Genomic DNA, 18,437 nt, shown 5'->3' with positions numbered 1-18,437 from the left:
AACGGTATTTAAATCAGTATGAAAACTTTTAGCTCTTACCAGCTCTGCTGCAGGGAAATTTGCAGCTAAGGGGTTAATCAGATTAGATGGGAGTGGTTATAGGCTCAGTGCCACAGGTTTTGCCCTTTGTGGCTTCTCACATCCCAGACTTGGAAAATATGAGCTGTGATACTGAGAAAGGTAAGAAGCCAGCACAGCCCCATAGTGATAAATGAGTTTGCATCATCTGTCATTAGAACTTCCTGCCAACAGGGTCATTCCCTATTAAATTACCACTTGTCAATGTTTAAAATACTGATTGATAAATGACTGTGCCAAAACTGATAACACGACAGCTTTTATTTTCTAATATTCTTGGTTACCACATTCTGCTACTTCAAGATACAGATATAGTAGGGGTTTTTTTTTCAAGTGCTTTAGTGAAAGACAATTTAATCTAATACAAAACTAACAGGTACTGTAAAATGATTGGTCCTGATATACATTACATACTATTCTTCTTGCCAAAATAAACCTACTGGTGATTTAGCGATATGGGTAGATCCAAGTTTCACATTTCATCAAATGCTAGTAATCTGTTTTATCAATATAAACTGCATTTTAATGAAAAAATTCTTTTCTTCAGTACACTTCACTTTTAATTCCCCAGAGTATGATAATTCGTTCACGCTGTAGAACAAGAATGTTTTACAAGACCTTAACTCTCCAGAGAAATTTCTCTGTAAATACAAAAAGCAAGTTTTATGGGAATGTGGTGTATGCAACATGAGCAGTACCCAACATAATAAAAAACTAGGTTGCACAGACAATTCTGCTTAAGTATCCTTGTGAGCTATTGTGAGCCTAAATGGTTATTATGATAGTGTTTAGTGGAATACCTATACGACAGATAAAGGAGAGTCAGTAAAACTATTTTTGTCCCTGAATAGATAAAAAGAAATTACTTTTTAGCAAGTTTTGCAGAATGAATACACCCCAGCAGACCCTTCAGCCAGGACCTTCTCTAGGAGGACATTCTCAGTCTGCTGCTGTTGGAGAAGTCTGGGAATAAATATTTTAGGCGTTAAACTGGCATGTGCAGCCTGGAAGACCAAGCTGAGGCAACTAGAGCTACTCTTTGATGATCCAGAGGGACAACAGAAATTCCTACATGACCTTCAAGGGCATGTGTGGAAGAAGTGCCACATAAGAAAGCACCTCTGAATATGGATCTTTGAGGCATCCCTCATTTGACCACCTAAAGCCTCGGTGCAGGTGCAGCTTCCTGCAGTCAGCATGTGTCCCAGAGGTGCAGGCGGTAATCAACCTGCTGCCAAAGGCTCCAGAATGGAAAGACTCCATTTTATGTCCCCACACTGCACTTCCTTCCCAGTAGGTGCCATGTCCCACATCCTCAGAGCATCCCTCATGCCCACTGTGTAACTCTTGGTGTGCCAACACCAAGCCTCAAGTCCCGCTTGCGGCAGGTGAGGAGGAAAGACATTCAGGGGAGTAATTTTCATCACCCAGTTCTTCAGCAGCAAGGAGCAGTCTGTTGGCATTATCTAATCATGATAATTACCCATAGCTCATGGTGGCAGGGAGGTTGTGCTGACCAGAGAGGGCACGGTGCTCCACAGAGATGGCTGAGCCCCCACCAAAGGCTGCAGCTACCCCAGTACCACAATCACCGTCATTAGCATAGCACTCCACCTAAGCTAATACATGTCATTTCACTGGAAAGCTAATTAGCCAAAACCTGCTCTTCTAAAGAGTACTGCATCCCAGATACAAGACAGTCCACTGCAGCTCACGTGGGTACCACTGCTGAGCATCATTCTGTACAATGCAGACATGTCCCCAGTGCCCATCTATAGCTTGGGGCTTTTATGGATTCTCCCCTTGCTTATTGACGTCTGTGTTTTTCCAGCAAAGCAAGGCTAAGTTCAGCCCTGCAAACCTGGTCCAAGTGATGCCATTATTTTATTTGGGTATTTTTGTATTTCCCCAAAACAGGCTCCCTGACACATGAGTCACATTTCTGTATAAGAAATACTGTCGGCATCTTTTAAAAACTTCTGGTTTAGTCAGGAACTCCCTTGACTGCCCTAGAATACTCTCTAATTTGAACAATTCTGCTTCTCACACAACAACTAAAAAAAATATAAACTGAAATGGTTTAAAATGTCCTGTCAACTGTATGAAGTTATAAAAGCAAATGAAGAAAAAAGTTGGAAATCTTTACTTCTACTTCAAAGTGTGTAGTGCAGATAGCACAAGATACCCACCAACAAGTTCTGCTTTTAATAAAGCTATTTTTAATTTCTGCTGCAATCCTCATTCTCTCATGTTTTTTTATATTATTCCATCTTAGTCCAATGTGAATTTTGAGATCCTAGGAATGTCACTTCATTCATGCTTTTATAAAAAAATCTTCCTTTTCTATCCCAACATGATGATAATAAAAAAAGATATACTACAATCAGAGGAATGGTAATAATAACAAAGATCTAAATTACAATTTTCATTGGAATGAATTCCAAGGAGTACAAAATCCAACCTCACCTTGCTGACTAAAACAGACAATATGGATGCAGATGGGATGAGAGAGTTAGTCCAAAATCATAGAATCATGGAATGGTTTGGGTTGGAAGGAACGTTAAAGCTCATCTAATTCCAACTCCCTGTCATGGACAGGGAAACTTTCCACGAGACCAGGATGGTGGATATCCAAATACTAGCAAAGACCTTGCAGAAGTGTTCCAGAGGGCTCTGGTGGCAGACGGAGAAAGTGAGTACCAAAGACAACGTCAGGCAAAAGGGAATCTTCTTCCTAGACCATCAGTTTCCAGTGCAAAAATGGAAACAGATTATATCAAAATAGACTCTATTGATTGTACTATGAAATAAAAAAGGATTTTATTTATGTTACAACAGAAAATATACTAAAATTAAGCCAATGTCAACATAAGTGTGAATTACAATGTATTTAACTCACTGGGCTATAAAAACCCAGCCTGATATACAGTAAATAAGGCAGAGAAGATCAAACACTGGTCTCCATCCTTTGCAACACCAATGCACTGTGGAAGGACAGCCTTATTTTGGGGGAGTTTTTCGTATCCAAGCTTAGAAATACCTTGATATTTATTTCTACATAATATACTTCATCAGAATGTGCAAAGAGCAAAATTTAAGACAGAAATTATATGGGGTGAGTATACACAGAGTAGCTGTGACACCATGGGATGCAATATGGAAGCTGGTTGTTGTCAGAACCAGAAAACAGGAGGATTATGTTAGTAAATATCTTATTCTGCTAAACCCCGAAATCCTTTCATCTCTTGTCACTGTCAGATAAGGAGCACAGTATGGTGGTTTGCTCTGGGAACACCAACACATGCCCTTATGACAAATCTTCATTAAAAAGAAGATTCTTTAGAAAAAAGCATCAATAACTTCCTGTCAGAAATAGCAAAGCAGTGGTAAGATGTCCATCTGAAATATTTAAATACACATTACACATGTATAGTGGTACCTCTAAGAGCATTCACAAGTGTTTCCTATGGTATCCATCACTACATCTCCTCTCTTAAGAGATCATTTACTATGCTGCTTGTGCTGTTTGTGTGCCCATCACCTACAGTAATTTCATTAAAAGGTAGATCTTTTACAGGATTAGCTCCTGTGACATTATCCTTTATTACATTGGCTTTGATCAAAGGTCAGATATATTTTATTTTGCCCTACAATTGCAATATTAATCTAAAATAATCTTAAAAAGCTCACCATCACATGCATGAGGATGATTTCTTAGATCACTTCTCCCTCCCAAATCCAAATGTAGATTATGTTTCAGACACAAACACACCCTGAGACATTCACACGCAAAATAAAAGAGGTCAAAATAAAAAAATTAAAAAACGCACCCTGGTTATTTTGCCTTCAGAATTTTTAAATATTTTCCCAACATCTCAGCAAAATTATGCATTTTAAAAAGACTGCAGGCATTGAAATGATTGTCAGTCATGCAAATAATCACTTACTTACACTGTATGAGTTTGGTTTGGATAAAGCAAATTACCATTTGAAAATAACTTGAAAAACACTCTGGGCTAAGAGCTTGCTTTATAAATTTTAGCTTGGCCACAATTTTTCTTAACCTTTTTCTCCTCAATCTCCATTCAGTCACTATACTAATACAATCTAAATTTAAAAAACAGCATTGAATTGCCACAGGTGCATTTGCCTTCATATAAAACATGTAAAGAAATAGTAAGTAGTGGCTGCAGCTGAAGGTCAAAAACCAAAGAACTTCACAGTCAGGCAGAAGCAGCCCTTTCTTCTGCTTTTTTTTTCCTTGGGATAGTATTGGCCTTTGTCTAAACACCTCAGACCTTACATCTAGAATTAGCTGTTGAATAAAATATATATTAGAAATAACAGGGCTGACATTATTCTGTACTTCTAATTACTCTGCTGTGAAAGTTTCACACTCACACAGTTGTTTATGAACCCCTTGTTTTTCCCATCCTGTTGAAAAGAGGTTTTTGATGTAAGTTCAGCGACCACAGTAAAAGTGTGAAAGGTGTCCTGCTTTGTGAGACAGGATTTAACCAAGAGCAGAACACTAGAAAAGTACACAGGAAGATGTGAGATCTTCCCACTGTAGCAGTTTGGGTAGCAGGCTAATGGTTTTACCCACCTAATCACCTCCTTTGGACAAACAATCGCTGTGTCTATGACTTCAGCCTAATTTGTCAGATCTCGTCTGACCCCATCTGCCAGGGCTGACAAGTCCAAAAGAGCTGATTTAATATATGAGACAGGGTTATCATAACTTCATCTCCAAAACTAGGCTTGGGCCACATGACTTCCTAAGGTATGCCAAAACCATGAGACCTTCTGAAATCGGCTCGATATCAAATATGCTGAGCACCCACAGCATTCCCTCACACTTGAAAAATCTGGTCTCTAAGAAGGAATATTAGATCCTCAAAGATACACAGGTACTGACCTTCACTGCCAGCCAAGTCCCTAAGGAACACTGGAGGATTTTAACCCACTTCTCAAAAATAGAGGTTTAAAGACTTAACGTTAGACATTGACTTCTAAATAAGTTGCATCAGTATTTTAGAATACAAAGTTTTCCAAGATACTGAAACTCAAACCTTGCAGTGTGAACCTCAATGAGTGCACAACCTCAGCTCCTGCACAAAAAAATTTCTCTACTTCAAACTACCACAAATGTATATTTTAGCCTTTGAAATATTTAGCTCTTAGTATAGCCTGGTCAGAGACAAAGACCTCAAGTGCAGCCAGAACTTATTGTCAGATCAAAGGCTGAGCTCTTGCAAAGTCATTACAGTTCTTTCCATCTTTATTTCAGTAAAAAAATGCACCCAGCACAGTGTTGGTTGTAAGAGTATAATCAAATTGTAGAATCATACTCTATTTAGTGCTGGTCCCAATGAAGCAAAGTTCCTGTTCGGTGGGAGGAGAGTCCCTTACAAGAGGAAAAACAATTGTGCCAGGTTTAATCAAAAGTGAAAAGGATCCAGAGAATGTTCCCTTTGAGCCACATAACCCACCGCTAATTTCAAGACGGGCTCTGAAACGAGGGTAATAAAAAATGTCCTTCAGAGTAACCGAGGAGGAGTGAAGAGCAACTCCAGCTGCAGCTAATGCCAACATCTGCAAGTCTGATCCTTGCCACAGGAATGTTTTCTGCCTACCTGGAAAGCCATAAAAGATGTAGGGGAGGGAGGAGGGAATAAAATCCCACCGCAGCAAACGCAGGGAAATATCTCTCCTTGGCTACAGGCTTATCATTTTTACTGTTCTCCAGAATTTCTCTCTCCTCCTTGACCTGCCCTGCACAAATATATACAGAGCCGAGGAGCAGCAACTCCTTGAAGACTAAAACAAGTGGGAAATCACTAAAACAAGTGGGAAATCACTCATCCTGAACGATGCAAGTTTGCACGACAGGCACTGAGAACAGACTTGGCTGCCTGAATAGCCTCTGATTATTGAAATACATTTATCAATTAGGGGATTTTGCATATTATCAAACTCTTTCATTAACAATGCTTTAGCTGATTAGTTAGAACGTCACCATAAATACAGAGTTTTGACAGGCTGGAGGCAATTTATGACGTGGAAAATGTACTGACCTGCTCACATCAGGAAACCTGACTGGAAAATAAAGAACTTGGCACTTCGGCCGGATTATTTTTTCCAAATCCTTAGGTCTGTGGTCAGGAATCAGCTTCATAAATTTTCCAATGGATGTAAGAAATGAGTCCATATTAAAAGCAGAGTTGAACACCACAACATCAGCAACCAAACTGCAAAAAGTGTTGAAGATTAATGAACATGCTGCTGCCACAAAAGGAATAGAATTATTTTACACGCAGTGAAAATAGAATATATATTCTCATAAACAAGCAAAAGGTGCAAGTGGATGCTAATCAAAACAGCCTTTTCATGTGAATTAGGAATAACATATGAATCTTAATCAAAAATGTCTTGATTCCTGTCTATTCACCCTTTGAAAAAATGTTTAACCTTTTTTTAACTAATAATAAATCGCTACTATTAATGTAAAGAAGAACACCCTATTATAGCTTTGGATTTTTATTCATGAAATGGGAAGAATAGTATCACTGTTATATCTCTTAAAAGCACTATAAACAGGTAAGGTCTATTATAATCTGATTTTTGTAGAAATAAACTTTGAAGAAAATGAAAATTCCTTAGAAATATTCCTTTGTACTGAAAGGACAACTTACCTTTGGTTAACCTCCCTCCAACTGCCCATGTGTGTCAGGTAACAGGATACTAGAGAAATGCAAGGTTATTTTAACCTATGTGGATATAATCCTGATTAAAGTGTATTCATCATATATATAAAAATAAAAAATACATAGCATATAGTCCCTTATAAAATGCTTGGAAAAATTTGGCATATTCATGTAATGTTTTTTTTTTACTGCTGCGTTTTAAAATCAACCAGATTAATAATTTTAAGATGTAGCTAAATGAAAATACAGGTCTTCTCCACTTAGGAGTCATTCTGGAGAACACAAGAACCTATCAAAAACCTGAAATACCTGGAAGTTTATGCTTGCAGAGCTACACCAACACACACATGCAGCAGTAATGGAGGTAAGAAATGCTTTATGGCCAGTTGGTTTTCTCAATATGTTATATATTGTAATACAGACCTACAGGTCGTAAGATACATTGAGGACATGTGTTCATAAGTCACCAGGCTGGTGAAAAGTATATTTGAGGTGAGAGGCTGTCATTCATCCTCACTGCATCTCTCTGCTGTCTGGTCAAGAAAGAGAACTGACACTGCTCACCAAAGCAGCGGGAGTCAGCAGGAAAAGCAAAGAAATCAACATTAGAGGGGGAAATAATCCTTTTCAAGCAGGCCGTGGGAGCTGAAATGCTTTCTGGCATCCCACCCTCTTCCCCACCTATGGTTTTTAACCCATTAGTAGCCTCAGTTGTGTACAAATTCATCTTCTCTGCACTGATTTACAGATGACATGAGGCAGTGCAGGAGCCCAGCATGTTTCTTTGCAGCTCTCTGACATGTAGTGAAGACTCCAACACCATCATCTCAGCTTTTCTTGAGCATGAAGTCTTATCTGCCCTAACTTATTCTGGCAGGTTCTGCAAATGAGTGGCAAATTAGAAAGATTAACTCTCTACAAACATCAGGGACAAAAAAAAAAAAAGAATTCTCTTTTCTATGATCACAACCTGAAGATTCAAAGTCCTGCAGTTTTAGTCATCTCCAAAACCTCTGCACAATACTGGAAAGATACATTTTCCCTTTCCACCAGATATGGAAGATAGGAAGATGGGAAGATGGCATCCCTTTGCAGATGACCACTGTGTGGAGTAATTAACAGAGTAGAGGAGATGGCTTCTATCTGCTCTTAAAGAGGGGTTTCTGCAGCAACATGGCAGGGGGGTGGAACAAGATGAGCTTGAGGGTCCCTTCCAACCCAAACCATACAATAATTCTGTGATCTGTGAAAGTCACCTTTTTTTTTCCTAATAAGAGAAGATATTTAAAAAAGCACATTTTGAGGATAAGTGTTTGTCAATTTACAACAGATGCATAAAAAGTAACTGCCACAATAAAGCAATATATATATATTATACATGTATACATGTATATATATATATATACATGTAAAATATTCTTTGCCTGGTGCCAAAAAACACTTCTGTTTGGTAGAACATCTGAAAATGGCTGCTACTGTTTTCAAATGATCTTTCCCATCTTTACAGCTCAGTAAGTGAAACGTTGCACTGTGGCAGAAGCAGCTGTAGAATGGCCAGAGCATACACAGATCATTATTTGAGAAATTTCAACATCAACTGGTTTAGACTATAAAGATGCAAAGGCTTAACTTTATCTTAAAATGCTCAATCCCTATTCTTAATAATTCTCCTCCCAACAGAGAGGTGAGAAAGATCGTGGAAATGAATTTATTTCAGACTAAAACAAGTGAGTTTTGCTGTTTCACTTAGGTCTTTGCAGTGTCTAACCACAAAGCTTTTCAGTGGTGCTGTTATTAACTTCTTTCATTAACTCAGATTCGAGAAATACATTTGTTTTTAGCAACAATAAAGGACCGCAGCCTTTAAAACGTCTGGGTATTTTAGCACTGCACAATTTCTGAATACTAGATGAAAGAAATATAAGGATTTATCTGGTATGTTTACTGCCCTCTTTTCCCATGAAAAGTGCCGCAGTACATTTTAATTTCTGTTTATTTCCCTAAAACCCTCTCTGTAATTTCAGCTGGATGCCATAAAAGCTATGGCCAAGCAAGAGCTGAGTAGCTGCAGCTTTGAGAAGCATCCATGAAACAAAGCATCACTCACAGCCAAGACAATGGTCAAAATCCCCACCAACAATGGGCACACCATGGTAGCATGGGTGGACTGTATATAATAAACTGAGATGAGTTTTTAGAGCAGATTGTTTCTGTGACAGCATTTTTTTCAACCTCTCCCCAGGGCTTTGCTGGTACCTCAGTCTCCTAGAGGGTCATTGTTTACAGAATCATAGAATGCTTTGGGTTGGAAGAGACGGTAAAGACCATCCAGTTTGAACTGGGCAGGGGCACCTTCCACTAGCCCAGTTTGCTCCAAGCCCCCTCCAGCCTGGCCTTGGACACTTCCAGGGATGAGGCAGCCACAGCTTTGTCTGGGCAACCTGTGCCAGGGCCTCACCATCCTCACAGGGAAGAATTTCTTCCTAATATCTAATTTCAATCTACTCTCCCAGTTTGAAGTCATTCCCTTTTGTCCTGTCACTCTATGCCCTTGTAAAATATTACTACAAAATAATAAATACAAAAAAAATTATACAAGGAAAGACTCCTTGGGGTTATGATGCTGTAGACAGAAGGACACCTTAAATAACAAGAAGCAGAATGAGCAACACCTACCATGAAAGAACCTGGTTGTATCCGTACTGAAAATCCCTTTCCTGGCATTTCTGGACAGGATATGCCAATTGGTTCTCATGGAAGTAGAGGACCTTTTTCAATTTGCCAAGGTCAGGGCGGAGGGCAGTGAGTTCAGCCAGGTTAAGCACTGAGCTTGCAAAGAGGATCCTGGAAAACAAGGAGAGCAGTGTTTCCTGTCGGTGAGTGTGCTCACAGGGGTCACCCCTTCCCCTTCCCCCTTCTTTCCTCCCCCCCAAGAAAAACATAACCCCTATAGGGACACATCAATAGCTAAGCCTTAATACCATGTAGCAGCATTCGAAGTTTTGATCTCTTAAAAAGCAGCTGCTAAGAACCCAACTAGAAAAGCACCGAATCTCATTGGTCTTCCCAGCTCGGTTACAGAGAGATGCAAAATAAAAAAAAAAAGCTGGATGGATTTTATTGAAAAAGGCAAGAAAAGCTGTATCTGAAGGACAAATGGAACAAAGATAAGGCTGACTAGGGAATACTTTGCTTGCCAGTTTCATTACACTTTACTTCTTTATGCAACCGACTACTGAAATTCAATATATGAGCAGGAATGGCACATGTTCATGTTATGACATAAACCCTTTTGATTTATGCAGTGCACTTATCTAGTATGGTCTGCTTTTCTTTCTCCCCCACCCCCTTTTTTTCTGTTTTACTTTCACATTTTTATTAGGTATCCTCTATAACGAAATCTTGTTTCTACCCTTGCACCCCAGTCCTCCCGCAGCACTCCTGTGATTCCACAGTCCACACCACTGCATGCATCCTTCAATTAGATAAAGAAGGCACAAACAGCACTAACAAGCTGCTATCTTAGCCTTGTCTAACATCCCAGGCTATCAGAAAATGACTGTATTTAAATGTGTAATATGAAATTGTGACCCTACTGTAACCAGTGGCAGATTTCCCTCATTTCACCAGAAGTATGTGAGCATCCCCTGGCTCGCGCTGCTTCTGAGCCAACTGAATCCTGAACCTACAGAGAGCTGCAGAACCTCAGACACTTGTGATCTGTGTTTCTTACCACAAGGGATTAAAAAAAATAAAATTGAGATCACGTATTTATTGCACATAGAACATAAAGCTTTAATAAACTACTTTTCAACACAGCATGTTTCTGAATTGCCTTTTTTTTTTTTGCTACGCACCATTTTTGTGGTTCAGATTCAAAATTGATTTATGCAATGGTTTATTCTTTTAAAATGTTCCCTGTTTTTTTCCTGGTTTTATTTCCATTCCTTTTTACATGAAATTTGTGTTCAAGATTACTGCCAAACCAACATCACTAATATCATAAACTTCTGATTCTGGCTGTCAATCTCAAAACTCACAAACTTCCCCAAACATTCATATATATCACATATATCATATCATATCCTATGTTAACTTACACCCTTCTTAGATAATCTGTATCTACAGAACAAACAGTTCCTAGAGAACAGATCCTGTATCCATCTTCATCAACCTGAGTCAATGCTGATCTGAAAGGCTTACAAAAGTAAGAGATGAATGTTATTGCCTTGTTCATCAAATACTTGATGGTTCTAGAGGGCCTGTCAAACAGAATGACAATTAAGATATGAGCTCAGGTTATTACAAGCCATACTAGGAGGAAGAAATATTTTTATGTAATTCATTACTTATTTGTCACCATGAGTAATGACCTCTGGACCTTGTAATGACCTGGGTGCCAGGCTCAAAGCAGAGGCAGGAAAGCTTCCTGCGGGCGACACAATATCCCTGCTCAGAAAGAGCAGTGAGTTTAGCACTTAAGTGACAAAGAAAAATGCAAACTGGAGAAAACATACCCCCAAAATTGAAAAAGTTAGATGAAATGGTTATTTGGATAAAAATTGGCTGTTGATAGGACAAGGGAAAACAGCTTCACACAGAAATAGGGTGGGTTCACCTTAGATGCAGGAAAGAATTCTTCCCTGTGAGGATGATGTGGCCTTGGTACAGGTTGCCCAGAGAAGCGGTGGCTGCCCCATCCCTGGAAGTGTCCAAGGCCAGGCTGGACAGAGCAATCTGGTCAAGTGGAAGATGTCCCTGGCCACGGCAAAGGTTTGGAAAGAGACAAGCTTTCAGCTCCCTTCCAACTCAAGCCATTCTGTGAATCCTCTTCTGCACTGCCTTGGAGTTTATCCTTTCCTTTACTGATCCAGAAAACCCTTTTCTGTGATGAAATAGGAAGAAAACTGAACTGATGCAGGATAGCATTGATGAACTTGGCTGAGTTTGAAGGAAGAGAGGGAAAAAAGAGCTGGCACATTGGAACTGAAAACATGGGAAGCAGCACAGAACAAGGGTGGGAAATGGAACCAGTGGAGGTGCCAAGGCTAACACACTGACTGGACAGAAAAGGGCAATGGAGAGCACAATGAGAGAAGAGATCCAAGATTTAAGCTTAGACAAAACCATGTAGCTCTGAAACATATGAACTTGCTCAGACTGACAATGGGATAATTAGGAAAAGAATATGAAAAAAAGATGGTTATAGCCAAAGGAAAGGAAAACAGTGTTTGGAGTACTGGCTTAGGCAAACTGGAGGAATTCAATAGGATCATTAGTGTGTGCTGGAGATTGGCTTCTAGTATGGCAAGAGGAGCTGAAAACTTGGAAAGCTTGCAAGAAGTAGACCTAAATTTTCTTCTCTGTAAATAGAAAGTGATAAGACTCAACTAACAAGCAGATCACTTATCACTGCCCCGCTCAGCACAATAAATTGGTGTCAAGAGAAAACTGCTGTGATGACAAGCAAATTCAGATTTAGAGACTGAAATGACACTGCTTATGTTTCTTACAGCAAGGAAAAAAAATTAAAATAAACCCATATATTAGAAATCACCCTCCTTGATTCACTTGCATTACTTCACAGCACTTCCAGAATTTATTCCAACTATGAGATGCTCTTACACTTGCTTCTTTACTGGCATAAAAGCTGTTAACTACCAGCACTAACCAATTTCTCTGGGTTTATAAGCTTAAATAACACCTGACAGCACGAGTCCCTGTGAACATGCCCACAGAGAAGCCGCGTACGTGGCTAATGGACTCACGCAGGGCACTGGAGGATATGCTGGAGTGTATTTCCATTTAACACCTATTACAAGGGGAAGAAAGGAAAGTTTATTATAATGGAACGTGAGACATAAATATATGTCAGTTGTCATTCTGTGTGACATCAACTTTCATTTTACCTCGGGTTATTATTTAAGTAATAAATCCTAACAAGGTGAGCTTTATCATCCCACGGAGTGTATCCGGGAGGTAGAGACACAAGGTGATGGCAAGAACGCTCGAAACATGATAATTCCTGACAGCTGCTGCTTGAGCACAAGTTAAATTGAACAGTTTATCTCAGCATAAAGATGTTATAAGGTTTTATGTTTAATTTAAAAAAATTAACATAAAACCCAGAGAAAGCAGAGTTAGGCAATCTTTCACAAACATGACATACTACAATCACTGTATAAGCTGGATTAGTACTTATTACCATGTTACTAGAGAATTAAGCTGTTTTTAGACCACCAAAGAGCTTTAAATTGCAACTTTTGTCTCTGTAAGAGAAACCTATATTTAAAACGTCTGCTAAATTCAAATTAACAGCTACATCATTAACTTACCATCTCACAAAACCCCCTACAATTCAACCACTATTATGGTATCCTTATCGAGACCTATCAACACTACAGCATTTAATATATACAGTACCCTTCAATAAATACAATGTGTGAATCCTCACTAAACCTGTGCTGAAGGTCACATTCCTAAAGCACTGCCTTAGCTCTCCTCTCTGAAATATCCCTGAGTATTTTGCTGTGGGACAAATGACCTTCTTCCATAGCGCAGTCGCCCCACTGCCTTGGAGACTGGCCAAATTTCAGGGCCACCATCACACAAGCTGCAGTCTAACACTAAGCTTGTGCATCATCTGAATCAGTTCACAGTCCTTCTGAGTAACTACTTGTGTGAAATTAGTTAAACATGTGCTTAACTAACACAAATATTCCTGGGAAGGAAGCTGAGCATTCCTGTAGGTTCAGAACTGTGACATGTCTGGAGAATGCTCTGTCCTTTGCTACTGTCTTTCCCATTATTTCACTCCAAAGGACTAAAAATCAGTAAAATATAAAAGCCTTTACATTTTTTTAATTACCAGCAGACAGAATGACTAATACAGGTTTCCACTTATATCAAGCAAATTATAATAGTGAAGGTGCTAAAGTATTTTTATTTGGCTTTATAAATCTTCTTTGTGTCACACAGCCATGATTTACTCTTTTATGGCATTGCCCTAAATCTTTCAATTAAATTCTCATGCAACTTAACTAAAAACACATTTTGCCTTCCCCTTGGGAGACCACACAGGGCATACTTATGTATCTATGGATATGGAAGCTGAACTCTCCAATCCATGAGGGTTACAGTACAAAGTAAGTTTAAAACAGCACCTGAGCTGTACTGGAATGTCCCCTCTGTCTGATAAAAGCTCTGCCATCAAGAAGGACAGAGGGACATGGACACGACTTGCATGGCAGGACAGGCAACCCAGCCCTCCCTGGAAAAGTAGAACTGCTGCAGGATACGATCCCACAGCAGCAGTAAGGACTCTGCTGCTCTGCAAATGAAACACTAAACCATAGCTCTCTGCTGCAAAACAACTATATCCACAGTAAAAGGAGTTTATGATAGAAGATCTGGCAATCCAGGAAAGAGGTACGAGCGCTCTTTGCCAGGTGCAGTACTACAATAAAACAGACTTAAGATTTGTGTATCAGTACAAATATGAGCCTTTTAGTGGAAATGGGTACTAGAAAGCTACTGTTCATTAGATAGTACTGACTGAATCAGATGCTGGCAAAGGTTGCCCAGAGAAGCTGTGGCTGCCCCATCCCTGGAAGCGTTCAAGGCCAGGCTGGAAAGGGTTTGGAGCAACCTGGTCTAGTGGAAGGTGCCCCGGCCCATGGCGGGAGGTAGAACAAGATGAGTTTGAGGATTCTTTGAACCCAAACTGCTCTGTGATTCTATTTCTGGATTGCATTATAGTTTATCTAAACCATTCTGCTCTATGCTGCCTCCTTAAAGGTCAAGGTAAAGCCAAGAGGTTTGACCATAAACAGAACCACCTTGAGAAACAGGGGCTTCAGAGATGATGGAGGGTTCAACCACCTCAAGCTCAAACCTCGTAGCTTTGGTTCCTCCATCATACAGTTGCCTTGATTTCAACTCAGCAATTAAACAAGTCCCTGGATTTATCTTTAAGTTACCTTTCAAATGTTAACTGTATATCAAATATCACTTTTAGTGCCTGGAATGTTAAACAGACCAGTTATTTTTGTTTGCTATTGCACACAATTTTACATGATCCATTTGCAGAAGTTGCATTTTTATCACTAGCCTAAGAATACACAAATTACAATCCCATATAAAATGCTTTTCCCTTTCCCATTACACAATAGATGACACTGAATTTCTGAACAACAAATACTAATAAGCGATAATATGTGACAGTATACAGTATAATAAATAATAAATTAACAATAATTTTTTGACATGGAATGTACAAATGTCAGAAAATGCTTATAGATATCATAACTCATAAATTAAGGTTTTCTAGATAGAGCATAATTTGAAATGTTTACAGAAATAATTAAGTCTTACTATTTTAATGTTCTTTATTTCTCAGAACAAATCACAAGGGTTGTCATGCCTTTCATCTTAATTAGGCCATGTGTTTGTCTTATTTATTTCTATGTACTTTCATAAACGTTTACAAATATTAATTGTAAAGAAAATTTTTTTTCCTCTTGCTGTAATTGCTATATGTACATACAGTACACGGGGATAAATATTCATGCCTGCTACCAGTTCAATAGGTTTGGATTTGGGGGCTGCCTTATATTCTAAAATACAGTAGAGCTGGGTTTGAATTCATACTGCCATTCCTTTTTTTTTTTTGGTATCTTTTTTATTTAAAAATACACCATTTAAACTATACAAGAAGGTATATCAATGCATTATTTTGTTTTTAAATTGTTTGGGTTCTCCCTCAGTTCCTTCCCTCAGTTCCTTCCTATCCCTCTGAATCTTTATTTCCATCAGCTGATCAGAGTATTTACATATAATCGAATCTCAGAATCCAATTTTGGGGTTAGATCCCATCCAACACAACTGGTTAAGAATCAGCCTTAAAAACCACTATTTTCAGTGACTTTTAACTTAAAAAGATATTGAAAACTATGTTAAAACAGTTCACCAAAACTACTTCTCTATTTAACATCACAAAGTAGGCCTGAAAGAGACACTCACACAGCAGACTTTTGGGGGGGGGATGTATTTTGTTTGGATTGCTTTGCTTTTTAGGCAATGACACTGAAGCCTCTTGAATTTTATAAGAGTGTGGCACTATTTTTTCCCCTGATTTGTAATTAAATTTGGCTTCAATTAATTACTGACAGATGCATATTTTTACTTTAGTGGCCAGATTGTTCACCATGGGCTACATCGGCCTCACTGTTCCCACGAAGGGAGAGGTCAAGACCAAGCAGTTATAGCTGTGGTGATGGGGGGAAGCAGAAAGCCATGAATCCACATCATCTTCCTCACTCAAATTTCATCAGCAACAAATAATGAAGCAAAGGAATTTTATTAGATCAGAGCATAAGCAAATCAGAATAATTTTCACACACTAGTGAAAATTAGCCATTGCTGGATGGTTTATATAAGATGGTTGGACTAACTCTGCTCAAATAGATGGAGCAAGGAAAAAGAAGGAAGCAAGAAAAACAAAGGATATAGTGACTGAAGGTAACAAATTCAGCAAAGGTAAACATACAGGATGTAGTGATGCATAGTGAAAAGACTTCTTTAGAGGAAAAATGCATGTGAAAGTGATGTTCTGCTCAATTAGGCAACATTTAAACAGCATTATTTATTGTTTAAAGGCTGTAAATTCATTTCACTGGGTATTTTATCTGTCCAACTCTGGAGAGGAGCCAAACATGTCAAGTGACTGGCATGAACAATGCAATATGGTCAAGATGTTGCAGCAACATGGAGAAGTCCTAAGGCTACATATAACACTACTATCCAACAGCAAATCTGAACTACAAATTTTGAAGATCATTACTTCACATCACCTGGTGTCAGTTGGGATCCAGGATGACATGGAAGAATCAGTTGACATCATGGATACACAGATCTCACTGCAAGTGAGACTTGTTTATCCCACTGAAAGGGAATCAAATTCGGTGCAGCACAGACCCAAAAGAATAATGAGAGTTTCCCTTACAAAGGTTTATACCAAGAGATGCTCCAATGAAGCAAACCAATGACTGATTTTCCATTATTTTAATAAGTTTTGGCAAACTGAAAACTCAAACCTTCCCCAATTTTCAGGTTTACACATTTTAGACATTAAAACAACAGAACACCCACTCACTTTGCACAATTGCAGAAAAGACCACGGAATCATAGGATAATTTGGATTGGAAGGGACCTTAAATATCATCCAATTCCAGTCCCCTCCTGTGAGCCAGCTTTGCAGACTGTTTAGTGTTACATTTCAAGTGCCCTGAAAACCCTGTTCTCCAAAGTATTTCAGACTGGGTTTTATGTTGCTTTATGCACCTTGATAACAACACACCTTTTTTTTTTTTTTTTTTTTTTAGAAATTTGAAGACTGTCACTAAAAGGAACTGAGTTTGCTAAGCAAATGGCTTTCACATTTTTCTAATAACCCACCTCTGATTTCATCACATGCAATCTAGGAACAGCAAGTCTTTTAAAAAATATTTTTATGGAAGGTCTTGGCTAATTTTCCCCAAAAACTCCCACTCCAGGATCATCAGTCCAAGGCATAACTACTGCCTAAGAATGGAGACCTCAGGAAAAGCAGGATTCTTCCCAGAAAACTAATACAGTCCTCGAAAAAGCTCAGACTGTCATAAAACCTGAGCAGCTGGCAACTCTGTCACCATGAAGTATCCATATGGAAGACCGAGATGTGTCAAACTACCCAAAACGAGTTTGGATAGTGCAGAAGATGGAATAAATAATTCAGTATCTTCAACACTTTCAACAGCAGGTAGTAGATATGCTACCTGCTCCTACAACGTGCCAAAATGTAACATGCGAGTGAGAGTGAGCGAGAGATTGTGAGTATCTCCAACCTGTTTTCATGAGGATATTTTGCTCGAGGAACTTCTCTTTTTAGAGGCATATGATCCGTATCAGATGTTTGTCAGGAGCAGGGAGCACTACAGAACATTAGGAATAACTTGGTGATTTTAATATATATTCACAAAGTGAATTCACAAAGTCCTTTGTATACACAGACTAAAAAAGAAATATTTTAATCAAATATTACAAAAATATGAAGTCAAGTTATGTATTTCTCCCAAATGCCCTTCCCACATCCATGATATTTGTTGCTGCAGCATAGGGGAAACTTTCCTGTCTTAATATAAATCAAGAAAAGTATTCCTTGTGCTCAGTGAATTGGCAATCAGATCCACAATTTAAACATTTCTGCTCTGTGTTCATGAAATAGTTCAACTATAAAACTACATTGTGCACTGTCAGTCTTCTGCCATTTCTTCCTATAAGAAACAGTCACATATTGGTGCATAAACATTCATCATTTATACTTAGAGAAGATAAAGTGACACTTCTGTTCCTTAAGAAATTAAAAGAAGGTTATTTAATGCTTGAAAGTCTCCAGACCTGTATTTGGAGGAGCAAACCCCTACCTACACTGATTTATCAACCTGCACTTCATCAGAAACACAGGGATAGCAGGTTGCCTGATATTTAAAAGCACATCAATACAGAAAACGCCAGTTTTTGTGTCTTACACACTATTTTCAGTCCCTGCACTTTCTGATTAGAACACTTCTTAACTCAGCAAAGCCCACACTCGCTACCAGATTTGAATGATTC

At 38.7% G+C, this 18,437-nt stretch overlaps 1 protein-coding gene across 10 annotated transcripts in view; it reads right to left on the bottom strand.

The window, feature by feature from the left end:
- GTDC1 (glycosyltransferase like domain containing 1) overlaps window positions 1–18,437 on the bottom strand; it is a 180,095-nt gene that overhangs the window by 80,497 nt on the left and 81,161 nt on the right. For 9 of the 10 annotated variants that reach the window (XM_071561806.1, XM_071561805.1, XM_071561811.1 and 6 more), the window contains 2 exons: window positions 9,462–9,629; window positions 6,156–6,329 (listed from right to left, as the gene is read on the bottom strand). In XM_071561806.1, coding sequence (XP_071417907.1) covers window positions 6,156–6,329; window positions 9,462–9,629 — 342 coding nt within the window. Of the gene's footprint in view, window positions 1–6,155; window positions 6,330–6,773; window positions 6,849–7,466; window positions 7,769–9,461; window positions 9,630–18,437 lie in introns of those variants that run through there. The other variant, XM_071561814.1, reaches the window with a different exon arrangement.

This window comes from Pithys albifrons, chromosome 8, assembly GCF_047495875.1.
Source record: "Pithys albifrons albifrons isolate INPA30051 chromosome 8, PitAlb_v1, whole genome shotgun sequence".
NCBI lineage: Eukaryota > Metazoa > Chordata > Aves > Passeriformes > Thamnophilidae > Pithys > Pithys albifrons.
The sequence above is the reverse complement of the archived record's forward strand: the minus strand, read 5'-3'. Positions and strand labels throughout refer to the sequence as shown.